Below are 20,149 nucleotides of genomic sequence, written 5' to 3'. Positions count from 1 at the left end.
CCATCCTCTCATGGATGTTAGTAAAATACTTAAATATATGTATATCATGCCTGATGCAGTGGAGACACCTGCTTACTGGGACACAGGGGCAAAATGGGAGTAAAATTTAAAAAATAACACCCAGAATTTTGATAGTATTTTCTAGACTATAAAATGTGTGTATCCAGCAGCACTATTTACAGTTGCCAGGACATGGAAACAACCTAAGTGTCCATCAACAGATGAATGGATAAAGAAGATGTGGCACATATATACAATGGAATATTACTCAGCCGTAAAAAGACACGAAATTGAATTATTTGTAGTGAGGTGGATGGACCTAGAGTCTGTCATACAGAGTGAAGTAAGTCAGAAAGAGAAAAACAAATACCGTATGCTAACACATATATATGGAATCTAAAAAAAAAAAAAAAGGTTCTGATGACCCTAGGGGCAGGACAGGAATAAAGACGAAGACGTAGAGAATGGACCTGAGGACGTGCACGGGGAGGGGGAAGGCTAAGCTGGGACGAAGTGAGAGAGTGGCACGGACATATATACACTACCAAATGTAAAATAGATAGCTAGTGGGAAGCAGCCACATAGCACAGGGAGATCAGCTCCATGCTTTGTGACCACCTAGAGGGGTGGGATAGGGAGGGTGGGAGGGAGACGCAAGAGGGAGGGGATATATGTACACGCATAGCTGATTCACTTTGTTATACAGCAGAAACTAACACAACAATGTAAAGCTATTATACTCCAATAAAGATGTTAAAAAAAAATGTGTGTATCCACCACGTCTCTGGATTTTAAAACACACACAGCCAGGGGTGACACACAAGGGAGAAGTCTCAGCCACAACCCCCGGCAGGTGGCAGAGATGGGGCGGGGACACGGACCATGTAGGGCTCTCCCAGGGGCCCCAGAAAGGGACAGAGCCTCTTGACTCCCTCTGGTCGACCCTCACATCGGGCTCCGTCAACAGCCTGGTCATTAGGCGGGTCAGCCCACTGGCTGTAGGTCAGCCCACTGGCTGTGGATGCTGCCCGCAGGGTAAGGGGCATGGCCTGGGGGGTGTGCCCTGGGGAAGGGCATGCCCTAGGGGAGGGCCATTTCCTAGGGGCAGGGGCTTCCCTGGGGAGGGGCAAGTACTAGGGGAGGAGCAAGTCCTAAGGAGAATGGGTGTGCCCTGGAGGAGGGGCGTGTCCTAGGGAAGGAGCATTGCCTGGGAAGGGGTGGGTGCTAGGGGAGGGGCGTGCCCACAGTGGGAAGGGCTCACCAACAGTGGCCGCCTCTTTCTCACCTGGCCCGCACAGTACCAGTCTCACAAGTGTCCAGGTCCTGGATATATCGGGGCGGGTCAATAAGGAGCTCAAACTTCGGCAACACTGAAGGGAGAGAGCAGAGAGGAGGGAGGCAGGGTGGCTTCCACCTCTGGGGTGGCCCCAGAAGGGTACTGGAGATGTGGGAGGGAGGAACACAAAGCCAACTCTGGGGTTTCTATGCTGCTGACACCATAGAAATCCACATCACCCGTTGTTGAGCACAGGCAGCTCTCTGGGGATTTTGCGGGCCACATCTATTTCCTATCTTTGGGGGACCAGCACTTCGTTTTTCTCAGGGGACCATGTATCATCAGTTTTAGGCCACCTGAACTGAGTGCAGCCAATTCCAGCCCATCCCAGGGGTGTACAAGTAGCCAGGCTTCTGGACCCGTCAGGGGCATCCTGAGGGTGCTTGCAGCTGGAAAAGGTCACTCTTTGCTGCCCTGGGCACATCCAGCCATCTCGTCCTCCTGCACAGCTCACGGAAAGATGGACACCAAGGAGCAGAATGGAGGAAACATGAAGACTCTGGTCCTGAGAGCTTGTTACACGAGCCTATAACCCTTTCCTTTTGCTTACTGGGTCTGCACCAGGCTTCTGTTGCTTGCAACCCATAACCCTGACCTCTAAGGATTTTCCTTCCAAGACCTGCCTCGTGAAAGGAAGAGAAATCCTTGACCCCATCAGGGAGAATTTTAGCACAGAAGCAGAGTATGTGGCTCTGGCCCAGGTTCATTCCCCAGCTCTTATTACCTAAGCAGTTTCCTGAACAGCTCTCTCAGTCTCAGTTTCCCCATCTGTAAAATGGAGATACCTCATAGGTTCAGGACAAGGATGAAAGAACAAAAGGAAGTGACAACCTTAAAAAGGAAGGACATTCGGACACCTGCTGCAACATGGATGAACCTTGAGGACATTACGCTCCGTGAAATAAGCTACTCACAAAAAGACAAATACCTTACGATTCTACTCATATGAAGTCATATATTTTACAATTTTTTTTTAAAGGACATGACAAAGGACCACATCGTGCCTGGCCCTACTGAGCCCTCAGTGAATGAGGCTCCTGCCATCTTCCCCCTTGTCATGTGTGTTGTCACTAGGGCTGTGGTTTCTCCGAGACCTGAAATCCTAGGGCCCTAAGATTCTCTGACTTACCATACTTCTGAACTTCAAAGGACTTGTTGTACACGTGGCCTTGCATTTCGACAAAAACGAACCATTCTCCCAGTACCGGCTGGTCAGACAAGGGGAAGGTCATGTTGGTGATGCCTGTGTGAAGAGAGACGCCCCCCCTCATCCTGGGGCAAGTGAGCGGGCAGAGGGCCTGGCATCTGGAGGTGAGGTCAGGGCAGAGGCGCCCCGGGGACCCTGCACCTCCCCCTGGCCGAGCAGTCCCTCGGGGAAGCCAGAAGCCACCCGAGGCTGGCGGGGATTTGAGCAGAACAAGCACCTCTGCAGTCTGAAGGGGAAGCAGCGAGATAGTGCACCTTGGGCTCCTGGGGGACCCCTGAGGCCAAGGCCAGGGGCAGGCAGCTCTGCTCCCCACCCGAGTCGTTCCCTTGGTGACAGAGAATCACACAAGCCCTGTCCCTACTTGGCAGCCCTCTCTAGGCATCTCAGAATCAGGAAGAGGGAAATGGACATGGAGAGGGGTCAAGGCCAGGCCAGGAGACCTGCACAAACCACCATGGCCCACACGTCGGCTAGAGACCCCATTCTCTGTGTCTGGTTCACAGAGGCATGCGGGGGCCAGGAGCCCCCGAGCAGGACTCAGGGGTCTGTCATGTCTGTGCATTTCCCAGGTCAAGGGTGTACAGCTGTCCTCAGTCTCCCCAAATCCCACCTACAGCTCCCCTCTCCCAGGACTCCACTTCCCTTAGGGCCAAAGCACAAAGGGAGATGTCAATTACATGGCCCTTATTGTCATAGAGAAAGAAAAAAATGCCAGCTCCTCAGTCGAAGCAAAGTCTTCTGACTCCTAGCTGGAAAAGAACTGTCTCGTGTTGGGTTGGGGATGAGGACAAGGAAGGTCTGCAGCAGGAGGAAGGTGGGGGGGTGCCAACAAACAAGGCCCTGATATTCCAGAAAGATCTCAAGTTATAGGAGGATCCCCAGCTGGGATCCCAGGCACAGAGAAATGTGGGCGGAGGGTCCAAACGCTGCGGGGGAGGAGCAGCAGGTGCCCAGACAGAGCACATTCTATTTTCCTGGAAGGTGTATCACATCTGCCACCCAAAGGTGCAGCCCCCAAACCACAGAAGGAATTAGGAGAGAGGATGAGAAGAGAGACTTACCGCAGCATAAGGGCTGCAAGTGTCTCCACTCCATCATCCGTGAGCCCCGGGGGTCCTGCAGGGGGACGGATGCACAGTAAACTCAAGGCAGCCTGTGTGTGCCCAATGTGCATACGGACCTTCCAAGCCTGCTCTCTAGGGCAGGACAAGTGAGGGGGGCAGGACAAGTGAGGCCCCAAGATTAGCTATTTACATGAAGCCAACAGAAGCTCGGGGCATAGAAGGGACTTGTCTGAGGACAAGGTGGCGGAAAGGGCCGGCCTGCCTCCTCATTTAGGGAGCTGCATGCAAATCTACAAAGAGATGGACAGACACACGCTCAGCTTATTCCAGGGTGGACCCAGGGATCGGGATGGACCGGGTCCCAGTCTATGGGGTGCCGAGGCAGGCAGGGATCAACCCAGAGGGTGGGTGTTAGGCAAAGACAGACCAGGTCTTGCAGAGAGCGGGCTAACTGTCTCTGAGCCAGCTGTGGAGGGGCAGGCCACTCACCAGGACATAAGCTTCCAGCTGCAACAGAGACAGACAGAGGCAGTGAGCAAACCCTCCCATAAGACCCGAGCCCTCCGTGCATGCTAAGTGTTCATCCCTCGGGACAGGCACAGGTTCTGTAATGGGTTGAATGGTGTCCCCCTCCTCCCAAAATTCACATGTTGATGTCCTCACGCTCAGTGTCTCAGAATGTGACTGTATTTGGAGACGGGTCTTGATAGTGGTGATTAGTTAAAATAAGGTCCCTAGCATAGGTCCCAGTCCAATAGGACTGGTGTCATAAGAAGGGGAAATTTGGACACAGATGCGCATAGAGGGAAGACAATATGAAGACACAGAGAGAAGATGGCCAGCTACAAGCCAAGGAGGGAGACCTGGAACAAATCCCTCCTTCATGGTCCCTGGAAGGAACCAATTCTGCCCCCACCTTGATCTTAGACTTCTGGCCTCCAGAACTTGGAAAGAATACATTTCTGTCCTTTAAGTCGCTGAACAAACTCATACAGTGGCCACCGGCAATGAGGGTGGCCGAGCCCCATCCAGGACCTCTGTGTTCCTGGCTCCCCATCACAGCCCTGCCCTCCTCTCCAGACTCCCACACGCCCCAACCAGGGACAGCTCCTCCAGGCAGCCCTCCCATGTTGCAGCTGGGTTGTTTTTTCAAGGGATCATTCCAGGTTCCTTGAAGGTCTGGAATGCATACTTTCATCCCTGAACCCCCAGCACCTGCCTGGAGCCCGGCTTCTAGCTCCATCAATGTCAAACTGAACAGTCAACACTGACTCCAGTGAAGGTCAACTGCTTGCACAACTTGCCCCCTCTCCGGGGAAGGCTGTGGGCAGACGACCCCCTAAAACAACTGGGCACAGGGACTCAGCACCATCCGCTCAGAAACATACACGTTTGGGACCTTCAACACCTCCCTGGCCGTGGACCTCAGTATCCCACTCCTGGGGTCCAGCTGAGCCTAAGGAAGGACACACCAGTGGAAAAGAAGGTTTGAGCATAAAAAAAATCATGGCAGCATTTCTGACAATGACCAAAACCTGGAAACAAGCAAATGTCCACCAGGAGGGGGCAGTTGGGTACGAAGCCTTCCTTTGGCAGAAGGACCTCAGGCACTGAGGTGAGTTTGCAAGGCTGCGTCAAAAACGTGGGCAAGTGCATTCAAAGATCCAATGAAAAACGTAATGTGGAGGGCTTCCCTGGTGGTGCAGTGGTTGAGGGTCCGCCTGCAGATGCAGGGGACACGGGTTCGTGCCCCCATCCGGGAAGATCCCACATGCCGCGGAGTGGCTGGGCCCGTGAGCCATGGCCGCTGAGCATGCGCGTCCAGAGCCTGTGCGTCCAGAGCCTGTGCTCCGCAACGGGAGAGGCCACAACAGTGAGAGGCCCGCGTACCGCAAAAAAAAAAAAAAAGTAATGTGGAAACTCAGGCTGGTGAAAGTTAAGAAAACGCTGCATGTACCCAGTGGAACTGTGCTTCTAGGCTGGGGCCCACTGGGGAACTTTGCAGGATTATTTTCCAGAATGAGCCTCCTGGGGTGGGGTCTGGGTCTGCTCTGCTCAATCATGTGCCCCAAGTGTTAGAACGGCGCCTGGCACGCCGTAAGCACCATACACGTGACCCCTCAGGGACCCCTCAACTGAAGTCACCCCAGACTGCGTTCCCATCTTTGCTCTAGATATGTACAGTTTACTTAAATCTCTTCCTTTACAATCTCTTTCCTTCTGAAAGCGCCTCTTTGCAGCAGAATGCCAACTAATAAATACAGAAGCAACAGAGTTGGAAAAATCACCACTTTGCAAGCATCGTAGCAAGTTTTGATTCATGTAATTCTGAACTCATCTGTGGAGGCTAGAACTAGCGGGTGATCATGGTGACTGGTAACAGGGTGTCCACACAGTCTCAAGTGTCCCCCACAGATTACTTACTGATTACAAAGGGGAAACAGTGACTTTTGCGGGGAGAAACCAGGCAGACTCTATCTGAACTACCGTCAGGTACCTCGGGATACAACACACTGGGGAGGACCAGCACGGCTGCCGTGGATCCTCCCCCATGACACACAACTTGAACCTGATCGCAGAGAACAAGCCAGAAGACCAGCCCGCTGGGGAGCACCATTCAAAACAACCGCCTGGAGTCTCCAAAAATGTCAATGTCATGAAACACAGGCAAAGGCTGAGGAGCTGATTCAGAGTAAAGGATGCGAGAGACATGACGACTAAATTCGACACGTCGTCAGAGACTAGGTCCTGGACCAGCAAATAAACATGCTATAAAGGACATTACTGGAACAATATGGACTCTGTATTAGATAATATTATTGTACCAATGTCAAAATTCCTAAATGTAATGATTGTACTCTAGTTGTATGAAAGAATGTTCTGTTCTTAAAGGATACAGGAAGTGTTCGGGGACAAAGAGATGTGATGTCTGCAAATTATTCTCAAATGATTTATCACTAAAATAATTTTAAAACTATATATGTACATATACATATATACATACAATGCAGGTATGTGTACATATATGTATATATACACACACTGAGAGAGAAAGCACATAAATATAATAAAATGTTTGGTAATTGGTGAACCTAGATACGTGGTTCTCAAAGTGGGTTCCCCAGAGCAGCAGCAGAAACCAGGAACTTGTTAGAAATACAGATCCTTGGGGCCCATCAAGGAAGCTCCTGAATCAAAAATTCTGGGGAGGGCCCAATAACTTGTATGTGAACAAGCCCTCCAGGTGGTTCTGCTGCACACTCCAGTTTGAGAACCTCTGTTCCTGATCAGAGCTTGGCCAACTATGACCCTTGTGCTAAATCCGGCCCTCTGCCTGTTTGTGTAAATGAGCTTTATTGGCACCCAGGCACACTCATTCATTCACGTGTTGTCTGTAGCTGAGTCCATTCAAGTTGTGACAGAATCCCTCTGACTGGCAGACCCAAACATACCTACTACCTGGCCCTTTACAGGAAGTCTGCCCATCCCTGGGCTCCATGAAGGGCCTATGGGAAGTTCTCTGTGACTTTCTTCCAACTTTTCTGTACATTTGAAGTTATTTCCAAATAAAAATTAAGAGAAAATCAATGCCTTTTTATGTGAGTGTATGTATTTTGAAGGAGAAACGGTGGGTTTTAAGTGGTAATTATATTTTCTTTCTAATAAACGTTAAATAAAAGTAGGGCTATTAAGATTTTAAATAATGGACCACGGCCCCAACCCCGCACAAAGGGGTACTGGCCACTGCGGGGACCACTGGTGCCCCTTGCGGAGGAAGCATGCCCACAAGCGCTCTTGTCACATAGAACTTCCCCTGGGTCCCCCAAGGGACGTGGAGCCCCAGGAAGAAACCGAGAATGGAGGTAGAAATTGGAAGAGGCAGGGGGAAAGGCCAGTTGTGGATGGTGGCCCTGGCCAGGCCGAACCCAGGTGGGTATGTTCCGGGCCCACGGTTTTAGAAGCCAATCTCACCTTCTCGCTGACGGGCCTCAGGTCCGGAGTGACAGTGAAGATGCTGATGAGCACTGGAGGAAAGGAGATAGGCGTGTGGCAGCTCCAGGCCATGGCTGGCCCTCCCCCCGGCGCACACCGGCCACCCACCTCGGTGCTGGGGCCTGTACACCGGCTTGTCGGTCTGGATGAACACGGAGGCTCCCCGGCTGTCCACAGTCACTGAAGTCTGGTTGTGGAAGAAGGGGCCCTCCTCTGCCCACCAACCATGGCCCCACACCTTCAGGAGGGCCTGGCCCCAGAGGCCTGTGGGCACCTGCAGGCACAGCACAGAGCTTTGGGCAGGGGGTGTCACCCTGGAAGGTACCCAGGTATTGTGAAAGCAGCATGGAGGTCTAGGGAAGGGGAGCACACCCAGGGGCAACTGTGCACCCAGGGGACACTCAGCAGTTTCTGGAGATTTTTCTGGGTGTCACAGCTTCGGGGAGCAGGCGCTACTGGGTATCTGGTGGGTGGAGGCCAGGGATGCTGTTCAAGACCCTGTGATACACAGGACGGCTGTCAGCAGCGCTGAGAATGAGAAACACTGGTGTAGCTTGACAAGACAGAGCCTTCTCCTCTCCTGACGCTGCAAGCTTGCAAAGATATTCTCATCCCTGTAGAGCTACAAGAATTATCTCCCATCTTACCCAAATGCAGTCATAGCTGGTAAGCTGGGAGGCATGGAGACCCTAGTCCCTTCATATACATATATACATATGAATACATGTATGCATATGTATGTATATTTTCATATTTCATATATGTATATAATGTATGTGCCTCTGTGCTTTGTCGCACTGTAAACACTGCACACACATTATACAATCCCATTTATATGAAATGTCCACAATAGGCAAATCCGTAGAGACAGAAAGCAGATTAGTGGGTACCAGGAGCTGGAGGGAGATGGGGAATGGGGAGTGACAGCTCATGGGGATGGGGCTCCCTTCTGGGGTAATGAAAATGTTCTGGAACTAGATGGGGTGGTGGTTGCACAACAGTGTGAATGTTCTAAATGTCACTGAACTGTCCACTTTAAAATGGTGTTAAGTGGTTAAAAAAAAAAAAGTGGGGTTTTTTTGGCCACCTAGATGGATAAATAAAAAATACCCACTGCAGTCTTAATGATTCACCCTGGAGTTCAAATTCTTCTAGGACAAAATTTCCAACATTTAGGGAATGGAAACTACCCTATATAATTCCCTCATTTTTTCTTTTTTAAGTGACGAGCAAAACACCCATGCATGTGAGTCATAACCTATAGAAACTCCTTTTGTGACTAAAGCAAACAAAAGTCACGACTCTGGATGTGACCATGTGTCATGAATGCGATGCTCGTGGCCATCCCTGGGTGCCTGGCGGGTGGACATTACGTGGTCATCAGTTCACACTGGGAGCTCCAGCACCACCTGTTCCTAAGACCATCCAAATGCGGGGGTGTTCTTCTCCCAGTTGTTTGTCAGCATCCACCTGTGTGGTTGCTCAAGGGGTGAAAAAGTCCTCATCACCATCACAGCAAGCAACCATGCTAAGTATCCTGGTGAATTATCTGACCAGTCCTCACACCAGTGTGCCCATTTTATGGATGAGGTTGGGGCATGCCAGGACCTTCTCCATCCTTCCAGCACCTGTCTCTGGCTGCCTCTCTTGTCTGCTCTGAACAGCATCAGAGGGACCCTGCCTGCCTCCCTGCCCACCTGCCACCCTCAGGATGGGGCGTCTCAGGACTCTGGGGTCCCTCCTAGCTGCAGTTAACCTTGAGAACCTTTAGGATGAACTTGAGGATAATCCCCTTACTTTGACTCCCAAATCCCTACCTGCCTTTGTTTCTGGAAACCACTCAGCATCAGCCAAAGACCTCCATGCAAGGAGGAAAAAACCCCAGGCCACCCAGGGGAGCAGGCATGGACAGGTAGGAAGGAGCTGGCGGGTGGGGGGGGGGCTGTGTGCCAGCGGGGGGTCGTGGCTGCTGGGACCAAGAAGCTGCCCTGAGAACAGAAAGGATCAGATGTGACCTTTGGGGACATGAAGTGACCCGCCCCAGGTCTTGAAAGCTGCAGAGCTGCCGTTTCCAATCAAGTCTCAGCTCAAAGTGGTGTTCCTACCTGGTCCTGCACCTGCCAGCCCTCAGAGGTCTTGCCGGAAGGTTCTGGACTGAGGTGATCCCCATCCCCACCCCTGACCTCAGTGATCCACATTTGCTCCTTTAGCATCAGTGACAGCCAAGGACTCGGGGGCCGAGATCCAAGCAAGGGAGATGGCCAGGCAAAGTTGGCGTAGCTGGCAGCTGAGTACAAAGGTGGGGGGCTTGGGGCCCAGCTAAAGAAAGAGGCTGGCTGTCCTCTGGGGAAGGCTGTGTGGAGGGGCCAATCCTACGGCAGGCCGATCCACCGCCCTGATGAACGCCCAGCTCCCCGCCCCTCCAGGCAAGGGAGGCCCCTGGGGCTCTGGGTGTGGGTCCCAGATTACCAGACTCTGTAGGCATCCACCAAACATACCCGAGAGAGAAGCCACCAGACTCACTAGACCCTGAGTTTCCAACACATTGTTGTGCAGATGGGTGATCCGGACTATAAAGGCATGGCTCACAATAGACACCCATGGTTGGTGGCAACAGGTATCACGATTCCTCTCCTAAATGGAAACCATCCAAAGCAGAGGGATTCAGGTGAAGGCTGATTCCACAGTGGAAATCTCCCTCCCACTATTCATGGGAGCTCCTGGCTGGCTCCACTCCAGGCCACTGGCTGCCTCTTTTGGCCTCCTTCCTGCCCCAGTGCTTTTGCACTGGTGGTTCCCTCTGCCTGGAATGCCCTGCTCCCAAATTCCTGCATGTCGGTTCCTCCTGGTTTCAGCTCAGAGGGGCCCTGCTGCCATATAAGATGTGACTCTGCCCCCCACTCCTCAGCATTCTCTTTCTCTGACACATTTTAAAATAAAATGTTAGGGGCTTCCCTGGTGGCGCAGTGGTTGAGAGTCCGCCTGCCGATGCAGGGGACACGGGTTCGTGCCCCGGTCCAGGAAGATCCCACATGCCACGGAGCGGCTGGGCCCGTGAGCCATGGCCGCTGAGCCTGCGCGTCCGGAGCCTGTTCTCCACAACGGGAGAAGCCACAACAGTGAGAGGCCCGCGTACCACAAAAAAAAAAATAAATAAATAAAATAAAATAAAATGTTAGGGGCTTCCCTGGTGGCGCAGTGGTTGAGAGCCCGCCTGCCAATGCAGGGGACACGGGTTCGTGCCCCGGTCCGGGAAGATCCCACATGCCGCGGAGCGGCTGGGCCCGTGAGCCATGGCTGCTGAGCCTGCATGTCCGGAGCCTGTGCTCCGCAACGGGAGAGACCACAACGGTGAGAGGCCCGCGTACCGCAAAAAAATAAATAAAATAAAATGTTAGAATTTGATTAACATTTAGTGTCCTAAAATAGGACACCTGCTACTCTCTGAGGTGATCATGTTTATGTAATTGGGGGTTTACTATCTGACCCACCCCTTTGCCCATCACCAATAAGGCTGGTGGCTGAGAGCAGGGAATGTGGCCAACTTCCTGCTTGAAACTGAATAGATGCTTAAGACATTTGTTACACAGATGCACAGGTTAAGTCTGAAAAATCGGAATAAAACAAATATCATGAGGTTTTAGGTATGCTTTCTTGAAAGTTCCATCAAGGGCCTCTTCCCGGCATCCTCGCTGCTGCACAGATGAGAAGGACGAGGCACAGACTGGGCAGAGCCTGCAAGTGGCAGTCAGTGACAACACTAGGTCCCCACAACACGGGTTTCCAAACCCTGTACCCGGAAGCACTCAGGTCCCCAAGGCAGGCACGGCTGGGGAGTGGGTGGGGTAGTGGGCAGGGGGGTCCTACACCCACAAGAGCGGCTTCTCTCTTGTCTGAGGCCCACACCATGGTTCCACAGACCAGAGTTTCTCAACTCAACCTCGGCACTACTGACGTTTAGGGCTGAATCATCCTCTGCAGTGACGGGGAAGGGGGCGTCCTGTCACTGTAGGGTGTTGAGCAGCATACCTGGCCTCCACCCACTAGATGGCAGTAGCACCCTCACCCCCAGCTACCATAACCAGAAATATCTCCAGACACTGCCATTGTCCCCCGGCGGGGGAGGGGAGCATCCTTCCCCACCCCCCCAAGTTGAGAAAGGCTCATCCAGAGCTCTTCTAAATGCTAAGGATCCCAAGACCCTTTTGAAAGTCTCCAGTCCAGGGATCCCCGGCCCTTCTCCCACAGTTATATGGCCCTTTACTGGTAATCCACAGCATCTAGCCTGTGAAGAGTGCCTTCTTATGTGCAGGGACTAGGGACAGAGCATAATCTTAACCCCACTGGGGCAGCCCTGGTTTCTTTCTTTCTTTTTTTTTCTTTCTGGTAAGTAATATGCTTTATTAAAAGTACTTCTCTAAATAAAATATACGAGGCTTTCTTTTTTCCTAAGTAGTTCTTCTGTCAGTGGATAGGGCAGCCCTGCATTCTGATTCACAAGAAAGCAGATCTGCTCACAGGAAGCTGGCAAGGGTGGCTCTAGCCTATTTATCCAGGGTTTTCCAAATGTTGACATCTGGGGCTGGCTCACTCTCAGCGGAGGGGCTGTCCTGTGTATTACAGGATTTGAGCAGCATCCTTGGTCTCTACCCACTAGAAGCCAGTAGCAACCTCCATCCCTGCCCCCCAAGCTGTGACAACCAGAACTGTCTCCAGACCCTGCAAACCTCAGCCCCGGGAGAGAACTCTAGAGAAAGAATTCTAACATTGACAAGAGGGCAGGAAGACCACTGCCCCACAGCAATTAGACACTAATGATGCATCCCATCCCATGGAAGAGGAACCGCCCCGGACTTCGTTCTAATCACTGGGACAGAACACATTACAATTTGGAATGATTCTCTACTTAGCCCATCCTTTCAGGGACTCCTTTGAGCATCTGGTAAGCGTTAAGGACTAGCTAACCCAGAAAAAGCCGACAATGTCAGGGCTTACGACTGCCTTGAAATCCAAGGACTCCAGTTAAAAAAAGCCATGTCAGAGAATGACCTACCTGTAGTTTGGTATGTAAAATAATTTTAAAATAATAATATTCAATGCCAACAAGGCTGCGGGAAATTTGGTCTCTAACGTATAGCTGGTGGTGCCATGCACGTGCACTGCTGTGTCTTCCAAGACAAAACAGGACCCAGCAAGAGCCTTGGATCCTAATTTGGTAGTTCTTCTTTCAGGGTGTTCGGTCTAAGGCAGGCATCCAGAACGTTAACAGCTTTACGCACAAAGATGCTCTCAGTTTTTGGATTACCTTATCAAAACCCTGAAAACAAGAAAAAAATCTAACCATGTACAAGCGATGTGTGTGTGAGGGGGAGGTGTTAGTAAATTAGTATATAAAAGAGATGCAGTGGGATGTTATTTACAATAGGATGCAATTATAGAGACTTGGAAACATGGAAGTATGTTTATGCAACGTGTGAAGAGAAAATGGCATGACAGACCACAATATACCCTTTAACTGCAACTATGAAAGAAAATGTCTTTATGTGGACAAGGATTTATGGGAAACATGAAAAAGTGAAAAGTATGAGGGATGGGATTATGGGTGAGCTTTCTCCTTTTGTAAACTGTTTTTTCCTTCATTATTCTTTTTTTTTTTTACATCACCATTAATGATTTTTTTCACAACACATGCAACTTCTCTTGTTCCATTCCAGTTCAATTCTTTATTTCCAAGGTAGGGTTTCTGATTTTTAAAATTCATAGCTTACCTTGAGTTTGATCGTCCCTTTATCTAAAAAATGAAAATAAAATGAAAACAGTTAAATCAGGAGCTGTGTCTTCCTGCCTCCTTGAGCTGCAGCCTTACAAACAGGGGCTTTCTCAACCCAGAGGGATTTTCTGTGGACAAACACACACCCTGGGTCATGCTGGTCTGGCCTGGGCTGGGATCGGCAGAAGTGAGAGGTTTCCTCCAAGCTGGAGAGTACTGAAGACCGGAGGGCATGGACAAAGCCGAGCTATTCAGGTGAAGGTTGGCCAGCCTGCATACTTTATTCACTTCACCCCTGGCCCCTGCCCAAGGTAAGCTGTGACGGGAGCAAAGAGAAAACTCCACGGGAGAGGAACAAGGAGAAAGGTGGAGAGAAAAAGAGGAGCCTGAGGTCCCCAGTGGACCTCACTCCAATGGATCTAAGTAGTCTTCCATCTACCTCACTCTTCTACCCAAACTGAGTCATTTGTCATCTGACACTTCTCCAGGCTCTTTGGCCTCCAGGACTTAATTAGGCATCTACTGTTTCTGCCTCCCAGTGTCCATTTCCCCCATTTCCTGCTAGCAGAAGCCCGATTTTCTTGGAGGAGCCCACCTACCCAACTCCTAATTCTTAAGTTTTAGTGGGTTCTGCCCATCTTCCCTGGGGCTCTGTGCAGATCTACACAGGCCTTCCTCCTAGACACAGTGATTGGTTCAGGGTTGAGCACATGTCCTAAAATGGGCCAATCAGCATGGGCTGTCCACCTGGTCACAGGACTTGGTTCAGAGTTGAGCACATGACCCACATGGGCCAATCAGCATAGGCCTTCCCTCTGGTCACGGGGATTGGTTCAGGATTGAGAACATGAGCCAATCAGATGGAATCCCGGGACTTTCCCCAAAGGTCCTGTGACTGCCAGTCCCTTCCTGCTTTGGAGAGACACAGGCACATCCAGAAGTGAAGCTGGGAGACTGGGCCAGTGACGCCAGGGGACTTTTCCAGTTATAAGAGCCCATAAACTCTCTGTTGCTGAAGCCAACCTGATTTGGGTTTCAGGACTGGCCAGTGGAGTCGGGACTGCCTGCACTTCTCCTACCTACCCAAGTCTCCCTCTCCCAGGGGACAGAGGCTGCCTTGTTGGCCTTGGGAGACCTGACATCATCTCTCGGTGTCTCCTGTGGCCGCACCACACCCTGCATGATGAATGAGTTACCTGCCCTGCTGGACTACAGGCCCTAAGGCAGGGGCCTGCTCTCCACACTTTGTCCAAGAGGCCAACGTTGCTGTTATCTGCAGTTTACGAAGGAGAGCCAGGGAAAGGCTGGCTGAGGGCCTGAGCTCAACTCAGTGGCAGGCTGGCTGTGAGCCCAGCTCCGGGTCTAACACCACAGGGGTGCTAAAAGCTCAACAAAGGATCTGAAAAGGTCACAAGATTCCCTCTGGGCCCCCTTCCTTCTAGCCAAAATTGGCGTGAAAGGGTGCCCAAATCTATCCAGATCTGCACCCGCTGAACCTGAGCTGCTGAAGAACAAGGCACTCTGATTTCCCAGACTGGGCAGGTGGCTTCCCCTGCTGGGCCTTACTCTCTCCATCTGTAAAGTGAGGAGAATGCAACCTGTCCTCCTACTCCTGCCAGGGTTCTGGAGGTGGGGTGGGAAGGAAGCAAAGCAATGCCGATACTGCCTGAGCCCTAAAGACCACTTTGCAAAGGGAGGGGAAGGCCTGGTCAGGCACCCCAGGGACCTACCCAGGATGGCTCCCTGGCTCTGCGCCACCGCCTCGCCCTGGGCCACCAGCTGAGCCTGGACCATGACTTCCCTTGGGGAGTTAAAGATGGTCACACTGATGACTTCCTCCACTCCTGAGCGGAAGACGGAGGGTGCAGCAATCAAATAGCCCCTGCAGAAGAGGAGAACCGCAGTGAAGGCCAAAGGTTCTGACCCATCCCTAGCCTCACTGTCACCTGGCTGAATCAGGGTGCACCCCAGGTGGACTCCCACCTATGCTTGACCACACTCCGATGGCACTGTCACTTTATGTGTCCGTGTCCCCTACCAACCTGTGAGCTCCGTGAGGCTTGTTCACCTCTGAAGTCCCCCCCAAGTAAGAATCTGGCTTCTCTAGATCTACCCAGAACCACACCCCCTTCGATCTAGGCATTATGGCCTCTGGACTTTTTTCGTAGCTCCTTCTGCCACAGGACCTTTGCACATGCCACACCCACAAACTAAAATACTCTCCCCTGTAGACTGAGTTACTGGTAGGATCCCACTTCATCCTCAAAGTCACCCATGAGACGTGCTAACATCTCCCATTTACAGAGTCAGAAATTAAGCCCCAGAGAAGCCAATTCATGTGCCCGAGTCAGTGAGAGATTAGGCTACAAACCCAGGCAGCCAGACTCTGGAACCCAGTGGAAAGAAGCAAGGAACTACCTGCAGCATTAATTTTAAGAATAAGACCCTGAAAACAAACTAAATGGCCTGAAACAGGAAAAGCACTGTGAACAATGGAGTCAAAATAGCTCTCTCTTTCTCAAAAGACTCAGCTTGACTGCGAAGACATTTCTGGAAGAGAGGTGTTATTATCCTGTTTTCCAGACAGGAAGGCTGACCTTGCAGAAGGAGAAGGAACGTGCACCAGATCACACAGCCAGGCAGGAGAGGGCCCTGGGGTCCCCTTATGGCACCGGACCTGGAGGCCTAGGTCCTCCCCACCCGAGCTCCTGCTTCCCCATTATTTTGAAGGCTTAGGTAGAAAATCAGAAAGGCTCATCCATAACCATGCGACCCACTCACAGTGCAGTGGTAAGTGCCAGGAGCCTGGCAGCAAAGGCAGCACGATTCCAACGGTGCAGAACTACAGGCACCAGAAGGAAATAGGAGAAAGGGAAAACACTGGGCAAACACTGAGATCAGGAGACACTGTTTTATTTCTCAACATCCTCTCTGGGACAACCCCAGGTCCACACACAAAGATGAATTTAGACCCTTACCACACACCATACACGAAGAGGACCTTCGAGACATGCCATGTACTATAGGACTCCAGCACTGATAAGAGTGTGCAAAGACCCTAGTTTCGTAGGAGCACTGCCCAGCAGTGGCTGGACCCAGTAACAACCCTGGGGTCCGACGTTCTGTCTGACTCCAGCACCGACAAGCACCTGCAATGACAGGGTTCCTCTGTGCAGTGTCAGGCCTTGGCCATGCACAGAGCATACACTGATCCTGCGTATGTAACTGCACCAGCCGGAGCATGCAATGACCCTGGGTTTCATGGATGTTCTGTCCGGGTCCAGCACTGACCACAATGCGTACTGACCCTGCATCCTATATGTTCTGTCCCACTCCAGCGTCATAAACACAGCATTCAATGACACTGGGACAGACATGTACTGCCTCAAGCACGGGGAGACCTTTGCTTCATGTGTGATGTGCACCATCCAGCTCTAGCACTGACCAGAGGGTGCAATGACCCTGGGGTCCCCTGTGCAGTGTCTGGCCTCAGCAGTGCACAGAGCACATAATGATCCTGGGTACATAACTGTATTGTCTGGAGCACACAATCACCCCACGTACATGATGTGTACTATCTTAACTCCAACACCGACCTGCACGGGCAATGACCCTGGGTTCCTGTGTGTCCTGTCCCACTGCAGCATGGGAATACGGCCACCTTCAGGACAGAACCTTTCTGCCCAGCTACCAGATGACCCCCAGGGCCCCCCACCTAGCACCTGCTGAGTGTGGAAGAGTACTGGGGGAAATACACAATCCACACGTTCACTTTCCTTGGGCACTTCTAAAGCCCTTATCCAGATCTGAGTTAGGGTCTTCACTCAAAGGGCCCAGAGAACCTGATGGAACCAAATTAACTTTCCCTGCGACTCAGGAATTACAGCTGTTGGAGTGCTCGCCAGCCAATCAGTGTCTACCTGATACACCCCTGCCATCTAGGCTGACACTGGCTTCTCATCCTTTGGTCTTGGAAGCTCCCATCCTGGGAAGGGTGGTATTTGGTAAAGTGTAGACGGTATTGGTCTCACAACAGTGTGCAAATCCATGGGGCTTTCTGGCATCAGGCATTCCTCACACTACAATCAGATGGATCACAGAAGTGGGTATCTGGGGCTATTGCTAAAACGGGATACTTCGGGCTGGTGAGCCATGGCTCTGGCTTAGAGGTTGGCTAATCTGGACCCCTGGGTTGGTCATTGTGTGTCTCCCAGCACAGGAGTTCCATTTGACTCAACAGTAGGTAAGATCCCAGGGCAACTTTAGTCAGAGGCAAATACCCCTGAGAACTGTTTAAAACTCTGCAACACAGGGACTCTGAACTTGGTTCTTATAAGGCGGGGTCTCTCATGGAGGGCAGGGTCATGCTTCGTGCTGGGGACTGTCCTGTGCATGGCAGGATGTGTAGCAGCATCCCTAGCCTCCACCCAGTAGATTCCAGCCGCGTGGCCTCCCCCTAGATGTGACAACCAAAAATGCCCCCGGACATTGCTGAATGACCCCAGGGAGACAAAAATCGCCCCTTGGCTGAAAACTGCTATCCTGAGGGGTGCCAGCTTTGAAAGCATCAGGTCAAAAGTTTGCTGGGTTCCAAGTTCACAAGGCCCAGGGGAGGTAAATGCCATGGTTCCAATTGCAGCATGGTGTCTTACTTTTCAAACTGTAATCCAAAGGAGCAGCACGGGAGGTGCCTCCGCTCACCTAGTCTCACTGTTGACCTGTTTTCTGGGAACTCCTATACAAGGGCTGCTTGAACAAGGCTCAGAAAGGCCGGTCTGCACTAAACAGCTGAGCTTGAGCAGCTGGAGGCAGGCCCCCTCCCGGACCACAACCCCGCAGGGCTCACCCAAACTTGGCAGGTCTGCGAATAGTCCCTGTGAAGCCAACTCATGGGAAATTCTCCTTAGCAGCTAGTTAATTCACCTCCTCACTGTGTCAACTCACCAGAAGCTCTGTAAGCAAACTTCAAGAAAAATGTGGAAGCAAAATAAACACTTCCTCCCCCCACCCCACGCCCTCCCAAGGAAAACGGAACGGCAGGTCTCTCCTTCCATTTCTCAGCCAAGACACGCACCTCTTACCTTCAAGCCACGGACAACTGGAAATCGCCACCCAAGAAGACAGCCCTGGTCACACCAAGGGAGCGAAGTGGGATTGGCGGGGGGGGCCTCGCCGCCTTAGCTCTGAGGAGTCCCTGTACCCCCACGGGGCCACTTCTGAAGCCTCAGGCTACCCTCTTCCCAGTCCGACTCGTGGCGGCTAGGGGGTCAAGATTCTAGGTCCCGCCCAGCCCGGAGGCTATGTGGCCTTGGACAGGTCGCTGCGTCTCTCTGAACCAGACCCCGCGACCCCCACCCCGAGAAGGCGGCCAGCCTCCTTCGTCGCCCGGGGCTACTCACGGGGCCTGGGGCTGCTCAGCGCGCACGCAGTCCCGCGGCGACAGCAGCAGCACCAGCAGCCGGAGCAGCGGCCGGAGCAGGGCGACCCACATTTTCCGGCTCCGCGGGGCTGCCGCGCCCGGGCAGGGGGCCGGGCCGGGGTCAGGCCAGGTCCGGGGTCCGAGCGCGGCCGTCCCCGCTGCGCCGCCGGGGGCCCTTTGTTCGCAGCCCCCGCGCAGTGCGCCCGGCGCCATGCGCCCAACTCCGCGCCCGGCTACGCTGGGGCAGCGGGGGACCAGCCCCCTCCCCGGACCCGCCTTGTCCCCGGACCCGCCCCGCTCAACCCCTCCCGGCCTCCCGCCCCGCCCCCTCTCCGGACCTCGTCCCGCCCCCTCCCCCCGCTCCCTTCCCGGGACTCATCACCCCCCTCAAAACAGACTCTCCCCCAATATCTCCTGGGACCCGCCCCGCCCTCTGCCTGGACGCACCCCCAGACCTGACCCATTCCCTTCCCCTTCGTCGGACCCGACCTATCCCACTCTTCGCCCCCCCCCAACCCGGCCCCGCCCTGGACTGCCCCCTTCCGAGCTCCCTGCCTGACCGCCTCCCCGCCGCCCCCACCCGGCGGACCAGCCCGGCCCCGCCCCGCCCCACGCGGAGGCCGCTCGGTCTCCACACCGCCTTCACCCCACACCTTGTCGGCACCCCCCACCTGCCCCAGCCTGGACCCGGCGACCTGTGCAGTGCACGCACAGGAGGAGCTGAGCCCTTTGGGGAAACGGAGGCTGGCCAAGGGATGAAACTTCCAGACCCGCAGCTTCCCCCACGCGCCTGACTGCTGCTCCTCGCTTCTTCCCTCTCCCCACCTCCTCCATCCACAAATCCCCTAGGCCAGGCCCCTCCCTCTCTGGGCCTCACTTTCCCTCTCTGAGAGCAGGGTGCCCCCTCCTGCCCCTCCCAGTGTGCCCAACTCAGTGATGGCCTCACTGTTGTAGGTCCCTCTGGAAGGGGGCACCTCCTTTTTATGTCATGTCCAAGTCCTGTCCCTCCTCTAGTTACCCCCCAACTGTCCCAGGTGGTCCCTCTAGTGAGGACCCCTGCGGCGACGAGGGCCTTACTTCTAAAACTCTAGAGCTGACCACATGGCCCTCCTGCCCCAAATCCTCCCGGCTCTCTATTTATCCAGGCCAAGTCCAAACACCGGGCTGCCCTGAGGCTGCCCTGATGGCTCCCACCTCATCCTAGTTCCTAGATGCCCTGTGCCACCCTGTGCCGATCCCCACTGCCAGCCTTTGCTCAAACTCTGCCCCTCTGCCCTCCTCCTTTGCCTGGCTAACTCCTGCTTCTTCCAGAAACCTTCCTTGCGCCCTCCCTGCCCTACGGGCATGGTGGGTCCTCCAG

At 53.0% G+C, this 20,149-nt stretch overlaps 1 protein-coding gene across 1 annotated transcript in view; it reads right to left on the bottom strand.

Moving 5' to 3' along the window:
• CPAMD8 (C3 and PZP like alpha-2-macroglobulin domain containing 8) overlaps positions 1–18,876 on the bottom strand; it is a 100,158-nt gene extending 81,282 nt beyond the window's left edge. The window contains exons 1-9 of the mRNA XM_082623069.1: positions 18,770–18,876; positions 15,101–15,252; positions 13,369–13,391; positions 7,709–7,874; positions 7,580–7,632; positions 4,097–4,114; positions 3,605–3,659; positions 2,466–2,579; positions 1,286–1,370 (exon numbers count right to left, since the gene is read on the bottom strand). Coding sequence (XP_082479195.1) covers positions 1,286–1,370; positions 2,466–2,579; positions 3,605–3,659; positions 4,097–4,114; positions 7,580–7,632; positions 7,709–7,874; positions 13,369–13,391; positions 15,101–15,252; positions 18,770–18,861 — 758 coding nt within the window. The 5' untranslated portion in view covers positions 18,862–18,876. The remainder of the gene's footprint in view (positions 1–1,285; positions 1,371–2,465; positions 2,580–3,604; positions 3,660–4,096; positions 4,115–7,579; positions 7,633–7,708; positions 7,875–13,368; positions 13,392–15,100; positions 15,253–18,769) is intronic.
• Between the last annotated feature and the right edge of the window lie 1,273 nt (positions 18,877–20,149).

Source organism: Mesoplodon mirus, assembly GCF_964341445.2.
Source record: "Mesoplodon mirus genome assembly, chromosome: 5".
Lineage (NCBI taxonomy): Eukaryota > Metazoa > Chordata > Mammalia > Artiodactyla > Ziphiidae > Mesoplodon > Mesoplodon mirus.
Note: the sequence above shows the minus strand (reverse complement) of the source record. Positions and strands in the feature narration are given on the sequence as shown.